The sequence below is a fragment of the Leptosomus discolor genome, chromosome 7 (assembly GCF_034619465.1).
Source record: "Leptosomus discolor isolate bLepDis1 chromosome 7, bLepDis1.hap2, whole genome shotgun sequence".
Classification (NCBI taxonomy): Eukaryota; Metazoa; Chordata; class Aves; order Leptosomiformes; family Leptosomidae; genus Leptosomus; species Leptosomus discolor.
In genome coordinates, this window is record NC_141397.1 from 52,311,735 (window position 1) to 52,326,201 (window position 14,467).

General features: G+C 44.2%; 1 protein-coding gene across 1 annotated transcript in view; it reads left to right on the forward strand.

Annotated features, from left to right (window-relative positions):
• The first annotated feature begins 2,594 nt into the window (after positions 1–2,594).
• Positions 2,595–14,467, forward strand: part of MB21D2 (Mab-21 domain containing 2) — a 58,430-nt gene continuing 46,557 nt past the window's right edge. Inside the window, exon 1 of the mRNA XM_086468386.1 lies at positions 2,595–2,805. Coding sequence (XP_086324512.1) covers positions 2,595–2,805 — 211 coding nt within the window. The remainder of the gene's footprint in view (positions 2,806–14,467) is intronic.

The following is a 14,467-nucleotide window of genomic DNA, read 5'->3' on the forward strand; positions in this document are numbered from 1 at the left end:
ACTTTGTTTCCAATAGGTGTTTAGTGAATTCAGGCTATCAAAGCTCGCTTTGAAGTTGTTACTGAATGGGATTTAAACATTTTAAATGAAGAGGGGGGAAAAATTATAATGTAAGTCTGTGATTGATGTGGGTGGAGAGTCAGTGTGACCATTTGGAGACCCACTGAAAGACAGAATCTGAGATAAACTGCTCATGACGAAACTACTGGAAGTCCAAGTATTGAAATACGACGCAGCAAATAAGATACGGTTAGGAAAGCAAGCTATCCAGTCCATGAAGCCTGTGGAGAACATCAGCTTGAAGAAGATGAGCCAAGGGGATCAGGGCTGAAAAGTGTGGCTGGTATCAAAAGGTGCAGCTACTTCGCCAAGTGGTGCCCGCGATGCATACATCATAGCTGCTAGCAGTTTGCACCATGCGAAAGTGAAACAAGGATACCCACACAGCTAGAAATGGTTACGGCAAGCACACGGGGGACTTACAGGTGTTCAGAGGTGGACAGGGCAAAATACAAGGTTTTGAAGTGGTTTGGGGTTCAGGAGCTACAGTGACTTCTGTGGGAGCAGTGTTATCACAAGAGGGAGCTGTCCGCCTGTGTGAGATTGTCACCCCAGAAAAAAACACGCTGCAGAGAAACATCAACAAGGCTTTCAAACCCTGAGAGGGCCAGGAGGCAAGAGGTCCCGAGTGCTTAGACAAGCAGTGGCCACAGCAGGCTAGCATGGGAGGGCATGGGCTGAGCCGGGTTAGCAGAACTAATCCTTCAGGGCAGGCCACCAACGCTGAACACTGCTAGTCGCTCTTCTGCAAGTCAGATCCTGCATTATGTTAATGCTATCAGTTAATTGTTTTTATTTGTAGGCTTTGCTGAGAAGGGAGGTGAAGGAAAGGTGCTTGGTCAAAGTCAAACGTGGTGCTGGTCAGAAATTCATGTCGTAATGCAGGTGATCATGGAGGCTCAGGCAGTGAACAAAGTCAATGTGTGTCAGTCTGCCGTGAGCAGTATCTGAACACAATAGGGCCAGCGGAGGGCATGTGCATGCACATGCACTCACTCCTACCTTTACCTTTGGGACATCATTTCTTAGATAATGAGCATATCAGTGCCCTCAAATGCTGTGTAAGTAGTTACAGGACAAAGCCAGAGGCATCAGCCATTCTCCTTTGAATACGCTGTGGTTTCTGTGACAGGGTCCAAACCCACCCTTGATTTTCATTCTTGTTTCAGACAAGGCCCCACTGCAAGAGGTGCTGAACTCCCATTTCTGATCAAGATCAGTGGTCCAGAGGAACCAAGCCACAGCCCTGAGCTCAGGTCTAAACACTAGCACCTGTGTTTACTACGCATCAGGGAAACCAGCCTGTAACCTCCTCACCCTGAGCTTAGTTTCACCTTCCCGGTTTTCCTCTGAATGCCTCATGCCTAATTTTGGTAGACATTTTACCGTAGTCTGGGACTGAGCTGAAAGCTGTGTTTCCTGCCAAGAATCTTGAGAGGATAATACATACCCAAGCAGTTTGCATCAGTGCCATAGCATCTTAAATGTCCTGTAGAAGACTAACACAATATATTTGTACGCTCTCTGGGCAGGAAGACAGACAGTTCTTCCAGTGGATGCACTAAGGTAAATAATGGTTTGTGCTATATATGTTCAATGATGGGACAAGGCACAGAAGATCAGGCTAAAGGGAGAAAACCACCCCAAGTTGAAAAGTTAGAAGGCATTAAAAATACATACAGAAGAAAAGCATGTAGTCTTGACGATGGAGGAATGGATGGAGATCAGAGGTCTGGGCTCCTTGCTATGGGCTGCTCGACCTCAGTCAAGGCTTCTGAGATCCCATTTCCCCTCCTACCCTTTGTCTGTGCAGATCCCGGGAGCTTCTAGGCAGGTTTGGTCTCCAGTGCAGCAGTGAGGGCACTTTATCTTGGTCATTGCTTCTAAGACATATGATAAAATTACTTCATGTATATATATATATATACACATATACATATATATATATGCACACGTACATAAAACAATCTTCAGGATGCCTATTGGAGCAAAAAACGAATAAATGCAGAATGCCTCGGTAACATGTGGGAGGAGCAGAGTTCCCAGCCGGTTATTAATCCACTTGCAGGACAAGGCTTTTGCTGAAGTTTAAAATTAATTTTTTTTTTTTTTTTTTAAAGAATTTTATCCCGAGCCAGAGGTCTGGCTCCAGCCTCAGCCACCCGCCCGCCGTGACGCCGGCAGAGGGGCAAGCCCCCCCCCCCCCCCCCCCGGCAGCGGGCGGCCCCCGCTCCGCTCCGGCCCGCCCGGCCCCCCCCGGCGCGGCGGCGGGCGGGCGGCTCCGCGGAGCCGCGGGCGGGGGCTCAGGAAGCGCGGCCGCTTGTTGATCGCGGCGCCCGGCGCCGCTCCGCGCCTCCCGGGCCCCGCTCCGCGCCGCGCAGGCAGCCCCTGCGCTTGCCGCTGCGCTGCGGCGCCGCTTGCATTCTTCCATTGCAACATTGCAAACCCCTCCTTTTTTTTTTTTTCTTTTTTTTCTTTCCCCCCCCCTCTCTCTGCCTTTCTTTTTTTTTTTTTTTTTTTTTTTTTTTTTTTGCATGAAGATGGCGGCGCCTCTCGCCAGCAAGGCAGGGTCCGCCGGCACCAACAGCAAACCTCCCTTCCCGGAGCTGGATTTCCGATCGGGAGCCAGGGTGGAGGAATTGAATAAACTCATCCAGGAATTCACCAAACACGACCAGAGGGAGTACGACGACCAGCGAGCCCTGGAGATCCACACGGCGAAGGACTTCATCTTCTCCATGCTGGGTAGGGCAGGGACCGTGCGGGGCGGGGGCGGGGGCGATGCCGGCCGGGGACCCCGGGGCAGGGCTCCCCGATGGTGCGACACCGGCGGACCCTTTCCCCGCGGGCGCGGCGGGCTGGGGGGGTCCCCGGCCGCCTCTCACCCCCATGAAACTATTTTTTCCTGTCCTATCCACGTAGCCTTTAGCAGCGATATATTTGTAAGCGCAGAGGAAAGGCTGGGTCGCAGAGCTGGCCGGTGCCCGAGAAAGACGCCAAGCAAATGGGGCTGGAGGCGAGGCGAGCCCAACCCTGTATTGTTCCCCCCCCCCCCCCCCCCCCTCCCGAACTATTAAGGCTGTAGGAAACACAGATATTTTTTTCTGGACCGCTTATTTTGGTTATTAGACCGGTGGATGCTTGTGCAGGAGCATCCTCTGAACTGCGTTTCTTGCTTAGGTTGCAAAACTTGCTGTGAGTGGAGCAAGTCAGATTGTGGCGGGGGAGTCTTCATCTGCGTGAAACTTTGAATGGCGGGCAGGGATCCTTAAACCAGGGTGAAACATGTGTTGACCCTTGCAGAAATCACCTGGGCTCTGGCACGACTAAGGCTTCTTGAGATTAACAGCGGAATGACTAACGACTCTGAATCTCTAGGTAGTCACTTCCTGATAAATATTTACCTTGTTTGGACTAAGAAATCACTCACAGGAATGCGAGCCTTCAGGATACGAAAGGATGCTCTTTAACATGAAGGTTGGACCTTGAAATCAGCCATCCAAGTTTGAAAAATCTCAAACGTTTTTGCATGTAAAAGAACGTAGGTAAACAGCAGGTGTGGCCAGTGGAAGGTTCTTTGTAGCTCAGAGGTGCACATACACCCTTGAAGCGTATGTGGCACAAACCAAGTGCGTGATCGACATGTACACTGTGAATAACCTACATCACTTTTCTCATGCAAAAGCATAGAGCTATCCTATTGCAATAATAATTATTTTCTGTATTGGGAGGTAATCACTGTAATAGACCACTTCCTCTATAGCCATGAGCACATCTGCACTCACTAAATGAGAATCTACCTCTCCAGCTGGTTATCTTGTAAGGTACCTGGATAAGTATAATAGCCTGCTGTGGGATTTGCACAATTTTGTGTGTGTATTGCTTTTTCACCAAGGGCTGAACGCGATATAGCAGAGTAAATTTAGCTTGAGAGCAGGGAGAACAAGTTGAAAAGTCAGTAGCATGTATATTTATAGTTGCTGTTATAAATACTTTTCCCTTCCTGTTTAAAAACAATGATGTGGTGAAGCTGTGGTTGCATCAAAGCCTGTAGGATTTTTGTTATTGAAAACCTGATCCTGTGGAAGTCATCCACTATTATGATCTGGTACATTTTTCAATCAGGGCTTTAAATAACTGGCTGAGAAGGCAGGGCTGGATGGGATGAAGCAAAGAAGACTGGAGAGAAAAAAGCCAGAGCAGCAATTCTGGGTGTGTGGCTAGCAAGTAGAGAAAACTTTGTATGATCCTGTTTAAGCATTGCTAGTCTTTGCAGGGGACAGGGACCACAGCATTTCTTACTGCCTCGTGGAGGAGAAGGCAATAGAAGAAAGGCAGAAGAACAGGCTGGAGCATGCCTTGTATTTCTGCAAATGCACCCTAATGCCTTGCTGCTGTTCATGAAAACAGGGAGCCTTAGGCTGTTTAGAAATAATGTAAATTAATGTGGCTGCCTTTGTTAATATAATGGCTGGGAGATGTGTGTTCTTCATTTTAAATGTATAGACTGAAAACGGGGTTTAAACAAAAGCTGTATTTCTGTTTAAGTTATGCCTGGCAATTTTCAATGAGACTTGTTTCTGAATAAAAGAAGAGACCTGAGGACCAAACCCAGGACAGAAATGGAGATGGGGTATCTGGTTTGTCTGCGTTAGACCTAGAAGTTGCGTTTGTGGATCAGACCCTTCTTAGCCAGAGAGGCTTTTGAATCTAAAAGGATTTAACTTATTAATAAATAGCTTTTTCCCCTGTGCCTGATCCTTCCTGTATGTACTGCTCTTATCTCATCGGGTGATGATAGGAAAATTAAACGTAGCTTTCCTGATTTAATTACATTGGTGTGTAATTGGTGGATGAATGATAGGCGAGGAGACTTTGTGCGGATTCTCAGATGTTTGTGCTCTGCGTGGCTTGCCCTCTAGGTCAGATTTTTGCTTTCTATTTATATTAACTCTTTTTCATCTGCGTTGTCTTGCAGTGGCTATTAGTGACTGAACTCTGGGAGATCTCAAGAGTTGGGCTATGATAAAATTAGGGAGAGGTACTGCTTGTCATGCCTCTGTCCAAAATCTTGCACCCCAAACATTGGAATAGGACTGCAAATGACCTACCTATCTGGTGGAGGAAGTGAGTATTCTCTGAACATGGGCAAATCTTGGGCATCCCATTCATAGTCACCAAGGCCATGTGGTCTTGCTAACACTCTACGCTGAAACAACAGGTGCCTTTTGGTGCCTTTGCTGGGTGACTTCCTGTACTCCCACTGAGCTGCGCCTGGTGGTTACTTGTCTCTTTGACACAGGTATAACTGAGCCTCAAAGGAGGGGAAGGCTCTATTAATCAAGAAAAGGAGTGAAGGAAAGACAGCCTTGAGTTCTGGGCAGCGGGCTGGCTGGGAGTGACTGAGGGACCAAGTCTCTGCTTGCCAGTTGTGGAGGAAGCTAATCTCCCTCTGGCTCGGTTTTGGGTTTGATTTTTTTTTTTGTGCTTAAAGAGTGATAAAGGAGTATTTTTATCAAGTGATGATAGTACAGTTAATGGTATTTTGTTTTTTAAAGCACTTGTCGCTATTGTGATGAGGGATGCGTAGCACTAATATTAAAAACCTTTTAGGGGTACTTGACCTAGAGAGTATTGTTCCTGCAGTACAAATACTTCCAGGAAGCTTCTTTAATAAACACTTTCTCTTCAGCACCTAAGTAAAAAAGTGTGGTAATGCATGGATGTGCTAAGCTTAAAAAAGCCATTTATTACACTCTTGGGAAATAGAACATTGCATATTAAATAACCCCTTGAAACTTCTAGTGCTATTGCTGCCTCAAACCAGCTCATGTGATTAGGGAAACTGACTCTTGTGTTTTACTTCTTGACAAGAGAAGAGAAAAGAGCAAGGAGATAGGAATAAATACAGGCTATGCAGAGCTATTTTGTCCACTCCAGACACACAGGGGCACTCAGTCATCTAGAGCAGTTTTCAGGCTCTTCAGGTTGGTATTTTGTTTCCCTTTCCTATCATGAGATTTTTTTCTTCTCTGTAGAGTCAGAAGAAGGATGCTCAGGACATTTCATGCCATTCTCTTTCCTTTCATTGCCCCCAAATCAGGGGAAGGACTGGTTTAAATTGGTGCTAAAATGGCTTGCCTTTTTTTATAAGGCCTCTAGTGTATCTTTTTGTCACTTCAGTGGTTGCATCTCACTTCTGCAGGAGCTGCGCACCAGGACAGGTCACACTTAGAGGATCTGCAGCCAGCTGCAGCTTAGAGCTGGTGACAAGAGCTTTAGAGAGCTTGTATCAGCACCTGATACAGGAGAGGTGGTGAGCCTATCCTGAGAGCATTTCCCTTTTCTCTGGTGTCTGCCTGCTGCTGAGCTGGCTGTGCTAGCAAGTGTTTGTGATAGAGGCAAGTCTCATAGTAGAGCCAGAGCTGGCATCAGCAAAAGATTTCTGCTGCCAGGATCATCTTCCCAAATGGAGTGAGTTACCCTGCTGGGCCCCTGCATCTGTAGCAGGGCTTCCAGCTGTGTCTTGCACTGATGGGCCCCTAAAATGTGTGCAGTGGAGGTGCAGATTGCTGTGCTGAGAACACAGGTGTCCTGACAACAGCTTGCTTTTATTAGCATCTTCTACAAAAGAAGCATTTTATGGTTCTTCCCTTTACTCAGAACAACATGGTAGTGTGACTCTGTCGTGTGGGTTCATGTGGCATTTTTTTTCTCTTTCCCTACCTGGCATAACTTGCTGATGAAACCTGCTATTGTAGATTAGTTTTCAGGCATTATTCGAAGTGCTACCTGTTTGTCTGTGATACATCAAGGAGATTCTCTGGTTTCTGTTGTGGTGTTGAGCTGATGAAATAGCAACAGGATTGGAGTGATCTCTCTAGGGTTAAGTCTTTTGTGTGTGTGCGCCTTTTCTCAAGAGAGGCCAATCATGATAGGAGCACACTGTACTCTGAGGCCTATGTTAATAAAGGCTCCCTGCTGGCATTCCCTGTGCTGCTGAATGCATAATGCACAGCTGTTAAAAACAACCTTACTGTATTGCAGATTTTATTTCTAGCTTCTGTTGAATCTCCTCTCCCTGTTTCTGTATTTGCATTTGAGGTTGCGGGGGCGTTGTGTTGTTTTTTTTTCTTAAGGGACAGGGTGCTAGGCTGGTAGAGGAACCCTAGCAAGGCATTGGTAGCTCCTATTTGGTTATAGCTACAAGAAGTCAACCAATTTCATCTAACGGGAATCTTTCTGTGTAACTAGTTAAAAAGGATTGGTAGCCTCCTCTATCTCTTTGTTCAAAGAGGTTACTGCTCCATATATGTGTGCAGTGAAAATAGCTTGAAAATCTTTCTCTCAATTTAAGATGCTTGTACTTCACTTGCTCAACTACTGTTTTGAAACATTAGACAGTGATGCAAAGTATTTAGTGTAATAGCTAGGAACATGTCCTAAGGGCACAAATTCTTATGGCAGGCTTGTCAGACTGCCCACCGCCTGTTCCTTTAGTCTGTGGAAATATTTGTAAAAGATTTGGGTGAATACTTGCCAAGCTCAATTATGCAATTATGTTTTAAGGGCAATTTTATAATTATAGTGGAGGATGGTAACCAGGATACGTGAGTTGTTGGGGTTTTGACTTTTCCTTTTTTCTTCCACGTGACTTTGTGTTAATGCTAAGACATTCGGAGCAATTCTAGTCAGAAACCAGTTGTTCAACTTTCTTTTAGGCAGCTGCCTATTTTTATAGGTGAAGCTAAATTAAAGACAAATACCACATTGCTCAGGAAGGCTGGAGGACATGTTTTATTATAGCTTTGGTAATTTGTAAAACGGATGTGTACTCGGAGACCCAGAGCAGCCGACGGGCAGAGCCCAGTCTATAGGAGACTCAGGATGTAATAGTCCTGCCTGGACTTCTCAAAGGGAATCTCCAAGCTGGGAAAGTTTGTTTTTTTGGTGTTTTGGTTTTGGTTTTGGTTTTGGTTTTGATAGTTGGGACTGTCTTTCTTAATTTTTCTTTGACAAATGCCAGGTTCCTGCTGGCTTTAACCATCTCTTGTACAACTAAAACTTGTGCTTCTTTCCTGGGGCTTTGACATTTACACTTTTCCCCCATGCATGTCCCAGTCCTTTTGCTGCAGAGATGGTTTTCCCAGGCACATCTCTGAAACCCCTCCCCGTGTTCCCTTCTGTATTCAGGTCAGACCCTAGCTGTACTCTCCCAAGATCGGTTAGGTGGGAAACTGCCAGGAAGAAATGTGGTTAAGGCCAAGAGATTAGCTCTCGCCTCCAGTGAAGGGGGCTTCAGTTGCAAGGGCTGCTTCAGCATGACACTGAACAGTGATTGAGACGGCGACTGCACCTCCAGGCATGGCTATGTGAGACCCTGTGGTGGCAGATGCAGGTAGAGGCTCCGGCATAGACCTCAACTCTCTTTGTGTTTAAGAAAAATGACCTGCCACTGAGTCCATTACCTGTGGCTGGGTGATGCAAGTGTATGAAACTAACTTGAGAAGCAAGAGCAGTAGCTCATTTCTTGTGAAAAGAGAGGCTTAAGAATTTAATGCGTTATGTAGGATGACATACCTCCTGAGCTGGGTTTTCCCTTAGCAACTTAGGGCAAGGATGGGTTAAGTTCTATATCCTAAAAGAAAAAGGTTAATTCTGCCCATCAGTAGCTTTGCCTGCTATCCTCTGAACAAGGAGATAAAATTCACTCAGAGTAACAGTCTGTTCAACTGCACAACATGCTGTATTACATTCAGACTTTCTTTAATTTGCTCGTCTTTGGGGTATGAAACAAGCAGTAGCATAGATGGAGTTCCGGGGAAGCAAAGAAGGGTATCTGCACTGCTTTTTTCCTCGGAAAAGCAGAGAACCTATCATGGGAGCTAAAACAGAAGGTAGCTTTGGACATTGTACTCACAGAATATCCCTTATTGAGAAAAGAGGAGTGTGCCTGCATGGCAGGAAGGGTGAGAGAGCTGAAAAATGACCTTCAGGTAGATGTCTCAAGTTATTTGCCCAGGTCTTGTTCTGATCACTAGTAGTGTGATGTGAGTTCAGGAGACTGAACTGTAGCTTTATTGGAACTTGCAACCATGCTTCATAGGTTTCCCCATCCTAACTATAGATTTTATAGCCAGTGAAGGTTTATGACTGCTGTTAGCACAGACCTGACTAACAAAAATGTGAGGTTGGCTTTTTTTTCTGCTAATGCAACTGGAAGACAGTTTATGAGACTTTCAAAATAAATCTTTCAGCAGCAGCTGATGTTCCAATTGACAGATGCTGCTATGGATTTTGCTCTCTTTACTAAAGAGAACTCCACTGTTTGCTTTCATTTCTGCCATTCTGTTGCATTCCTTTTTACTGCAGATAGCAATTGTCCTGGACTGAGTGGATTAATCTCCACCTTAGTGCTTCAGCCAACCTGACAGATCCCTGAATCATGTACTTCTGCATTAGATAAACTTTCTGAGGTTCTTTCAAAGCGCTATTTCAGTGACTTTCTGTTTGTGAGGGAATCAATATGTGCTGTAGCATTCATTTTGAGGAGGATAGGTTCCCTTCTCCATGACATATTTGACTTTTGAGCTTTTAATAAACACTTGATGCTAAGGAAGTTACAACAATCCTGTTAATGCATTATATTTCACCTGTCAGACAGTATGATTTTAATCTAATTTAAAGCATTTAATTAGAAGGTTGTTAATGCATTTTGTTATGAGCCTGCTGGTGTTGAAAGTACAATTTGCATACCACTGAGTGCGGGTGATTAATTTAAGGTTCATAATATCCATGTCTTTGAAACAGCAGTGGTAGCTACTTCCACCCACTCATGTTTAGGGCTGAGGGCAGAAGTTTGCACAGCATTGGGTGGCTTCAGCTCATAGGACAGGAGGTCGGTGGCATCCACTTTGCCCTTAGAAAAATAGTCTGTAGGTAAAGCACCGAGTCAGGACATCCTAGACCTATGTTCCATTCTGAGCTGTCCCCAAATTTACACAGACCTGGACAAATTTGTGAATGTAATGATATTATTAGTGGGACCTCGGTACTACCAGAAGCCTTCCTCGTCTCCACTCTATGAAAGGTGGGGTGGTGCCGGAATAGTGGAACATCGTGATGTTGCTGTTCATCATAGGATGCAACCCTCTGAGACTGGAGCTGGAAAAGAGTATGTTTTTGAGAGTCTAGCTTCAGAAAGTATTTAAATAGTGAAGGCAGATAGTTGCTCTGTCATTGAGTGTTGATCTAGTGGCTTCGAAATCAGGTACAGTTCAGCCTCTGAGAGAGAGATTACAACCTGACCCAGTTAGGCAGTTCTAGCAAGTAATCTTATTTTATACTGAAGGGATCCCAAAGCAAAAGTGGGACAAATTAGTTTAAAGAATGCATCCTGGCCACAAGCTGCGTGCTGATGTAATTTGGCAGAGTCAGGCAATGCCAAGCAGTACAAGGTAGCAGTTTGGGACAGAAAGCAAGGGAAAAATACAAAACATGTCCAAAGCTAGAAATCCTGCTGGGGTAGCCATAAGGAATTGGCAGAGAGTAATTTTTTTTTATTATTTTTTTTGTGTCCAATGACACCTTTCTAAGGGCATGATTTAGATGAATAGTAGAGGTTTGTGTAGGATGTCGTTGGTCTGCTTAGATCTTCTCTACTGTGGCTTGCAGTCAGACCATGCAGAATTTCTTCCAGCTGCTGACGAGAGTGAGAGTTCACAAATTATTTGGTCTGGAACTACTGAGCAGCTGGGGAACACTTGCAGTTGCATTTAGAAATAACAAAGTTGATTCGTGCTTTACTGCATAGTCTGGTAGGCCATGTGCTTTTGTGTTCTAAAAGGTCTTGTCTCAACTCTCCTGTTCATGTTGTAGGATCTTTTGACAGTGCTCCATACCTCCTTCAAGGAAGGGTGTGTTTATTCAGTGGTGCATATATGACTTTGTTTAGAAAATCAGGCGCTGAGGTGGTGAGGAAGGAGTTGTATTAAACAGCTATCAAAAACCCTACGACAAACATTGCAATTAGCTTCTGTGCTTTTGCCTTCAGCGCTTCTACTCTTTGTGTTTTAATGGATCTCGTGAAGAGCTGATGATGCTTTGGGTGACTCCTCTTGGAAATGAATCCTATGCTAATAGCTCTGGCTAGGCCTGATCCACAGACAGATGCTTGGAGATATTTCATGTTTGTTTTGTACTTCACTAATTAATGTATAACTTAGTGGTAGAACAGCAGGAAAGCTACGTTTGCTGACACTTCATGATATAATGATTTAATCCTTTGTGACACGTTCCTGCTGAGTGTCAAAGCTGATAACTCTAATCTCTGTCCCTAGCTCAGTGTGACAGGAACCTGTTCTAGAGGACATTTTGCAGGAGCTTGCAAGCTCTTGTTAGGTACTTTGCCACCAATTCGGGTAAACTTTTTTTTGTACGTTGCCACTCTTGAACGTGATTGTACAGGATTGCCTGGTGCACTGAGGAATCTGGAGTTGAGTGCAAAGGCACTAACTGACTGCATTCAAGTGAAATAAGGCTTGTCCTAGGAGGAGGGGGGAAATACCCTAGTGTTCTTCTAAATACATTTCTTCCTTTGCCAGCATTGAGAGTGGTGTGGTTGTATTGATTCAGAGGTACCTAACCCCACTGGTCTTTGTTATATATGGTTCTGAAGTCTGGGTATGAATGCACATCTGCAGCCAGGGATAGCTGTACAGCTACTCTCCAGCGGTTAGTCCTTGTGACAGAACCAGCAGAGCTTGCATCTCTTCCAGCACAGACAGTGAATTGCTGTTTACTTTAAACTTTTGGTTGAATGATATTCATAAAACAATTTGTAGCTCTGCAAATAGAGGAGGGAATGTCACTGTAATAACACTTCAGGGGCTCTGTTGCCTTCTGTCTCTGAAATTTGCCTTTTGAAAGTTGCACACAGTGTACTGAATGGCAGATCAGGTATTGATATTGGCCCCTTGGTATTAGGCCCTCAAAGCTGGAGTTGCTGAAATGTCTGTATTTCATAGACAGTAGAGCAAACATGTGCTAAGCAATCGGTAACTTGAGGAAAATAAGAGGAATGCAAGTCTCTGCAAGTGCAGCATGTCTTGGAACAAGCTGCACCTTCTGAGTTAAATGCCTGGGTTTTTTTTTACAGTGTGCAAGCTGTAATGCACATCTAAGTGCATTATTGTGAAAAAGGCGCTGTTGCAATTTGACTGAGCATCTGTCAGAGACTTGTTTTGGGTACTAAATTGTCTGTAAAAGCTAGACCCTGTACCCAAATTTTTCCCAATATCCTGTGAATTTTGTGAATGTGCAAATCATGCAGTTGAGGCAGCAATGTTATACTGAAAATAGCCACTTTGACACAGGCTTGTAATATCAGAGAATGACTATGTCAGTGCAGTTATTTTAATTATCTTGGGGAGGATTCATATGTACTGTGTAAGCACTTAGCAAAACTATTTGCATATCATCAGAACTGCAGAGTTAAATTACAAGTTAGTCTGGAAAACCAAAGTTAAAGTTACTTTGATCTGAAACCTAAATTCTGGTTCTGGAAACATAGGGCACTCCTTAGTTACTTTAAAAGATAGACAATCCTTCCAGCTCCTTCACCCAAGCTGCAGACAGGAGATTTAGAATAGTTTTTTTATCTAAGCTGCTTATTAACAATGCAGGTAAAGAAATCGGTGACTAAAAATCTGCTCTGATGTTGAGACCAGTCTTGTAAGACATGGCTTGTGTATATGAATCGCTCTGTTGTTCTAGTGTATGTCACCCTGAGTTCTCAGCTTTTTTTAACTAACCCTTTCTTTACCTTGAAACCTGTATCTGCCTTTATTTTATTCTATTCTCTGTCTTATTTTGCCCCAAACAAATAATTTAGGTGGAAAATACTTGCTGTTCAAGGGCAGTGATGACAGTGCTTTGGAGTGTAGGAGAGTGCTGTTGAGAAGTGGTATAACCTAGGTTTGCAGATGGAGGTCTTCTCTCCTGACAGAGCTGTTCCAGTGTGGTAGACTTCACTTGGCCAAGGCCAGCCCTCCTCAGCAAGGGTTGTAGGAGTCCTATGGAAGAGATTTCTGTACTAGTTTCCGCTGTTGTGCACCAAGACAATAATAAATAACAATCCTTAGTGTTTATGTATACCAATTCACAATTTTCAGTGTGTTCAACACACATTAACTAATTCAGCTGAGGTGCAACTATTCTGTGAGCAAAGCTACTCTTCTTGCTGCCCAGGGGAACCTTTCATTACAGCTGGGACAAGGCTTTTCTTTTTCCAGTTAACTGGAGCTGTTGGCAGGAATGTGCTATACAGGGACAGTGTCTTTCTTCCTGAAGTTTTTAAGCCTTTGCATGTACCCCTGTATGCACAGGAACTGAACTACTCCCAAGTCATATGTGGTACTATTAAGAAAATTTAAATTATGCAAGAGACTAGTCTGTATGTTCTGTGCTGCAAACATGCAGACCCACAGTTAACAGATTTGTGGTTTCACAAGCTGTTGAGATAGCAAAGATCTTGATGCATTAAGTGCATCTGTCTGTGCTTGCATAAGGCCTTGGAGGAACACCATCTCCAGTGGACCTCAAGGCTAAGGAGGGGAATAAACATCTGTCAGTTCCAGCTATGCTGGATCATCAGACCATGTGCTGAAGAGAATTGAGGATGCTTGGTGGGTGGCTTTGGTCAATGTTTCACTAGATCTGGCACCTACTAGAGCACTAATCTGTTTTTTGGGGCAGGAGAAAACCCAACAGAAGGCCTATTACCAGGTAAGAGATGTGTTTTGAGGATGATTAAAGACATTATGTCCTATTGTTCATAATCCTGAATCCCAAACATGGAGTAGTACACGCATTAGCATGAATCTAATTTGTCTGACATTTGACTCACTTTCTGCCTTGGCATTTTATGTATGTGTGTAGAGCTGGTGAGAGGGAGTTTGATGCATCTCTGTCTGTGTCTCTTTGCTGGGCAGGATTGGTTCTACTTTTTATTTGCAAGAATAGCATCTCTTTTTAGCATTCCATATGGGTGACTAGAAGATAAGCATCTTTTTTTATTGGGTCACATAACCTGGGTTTAGTGGTTTACCTTGGAAATAACTATTTGGTAGTCTTTGTAGACTGATGCCTGGTGCTGTAGAGCTGCCCGCATGCTTTTTGGTTATAACCTCTGTATAATCTGTGAGGCTTAGTTATAACTAGGTGATGGCACTTCTGGATTGCCTCTTTGTCTACCCTTCTGGTAACTTTCTTTTTCAGAAGTGATGCCTGCAGGTATGACCTGAAACTGATTGTGAAAGAACAGCATAGATTATAGTTTTCGTATAAATACTTGTATGAACAGGAACACCATTAGCCTCTTAGTGACCTAATTATGCAGGGAGGTAGC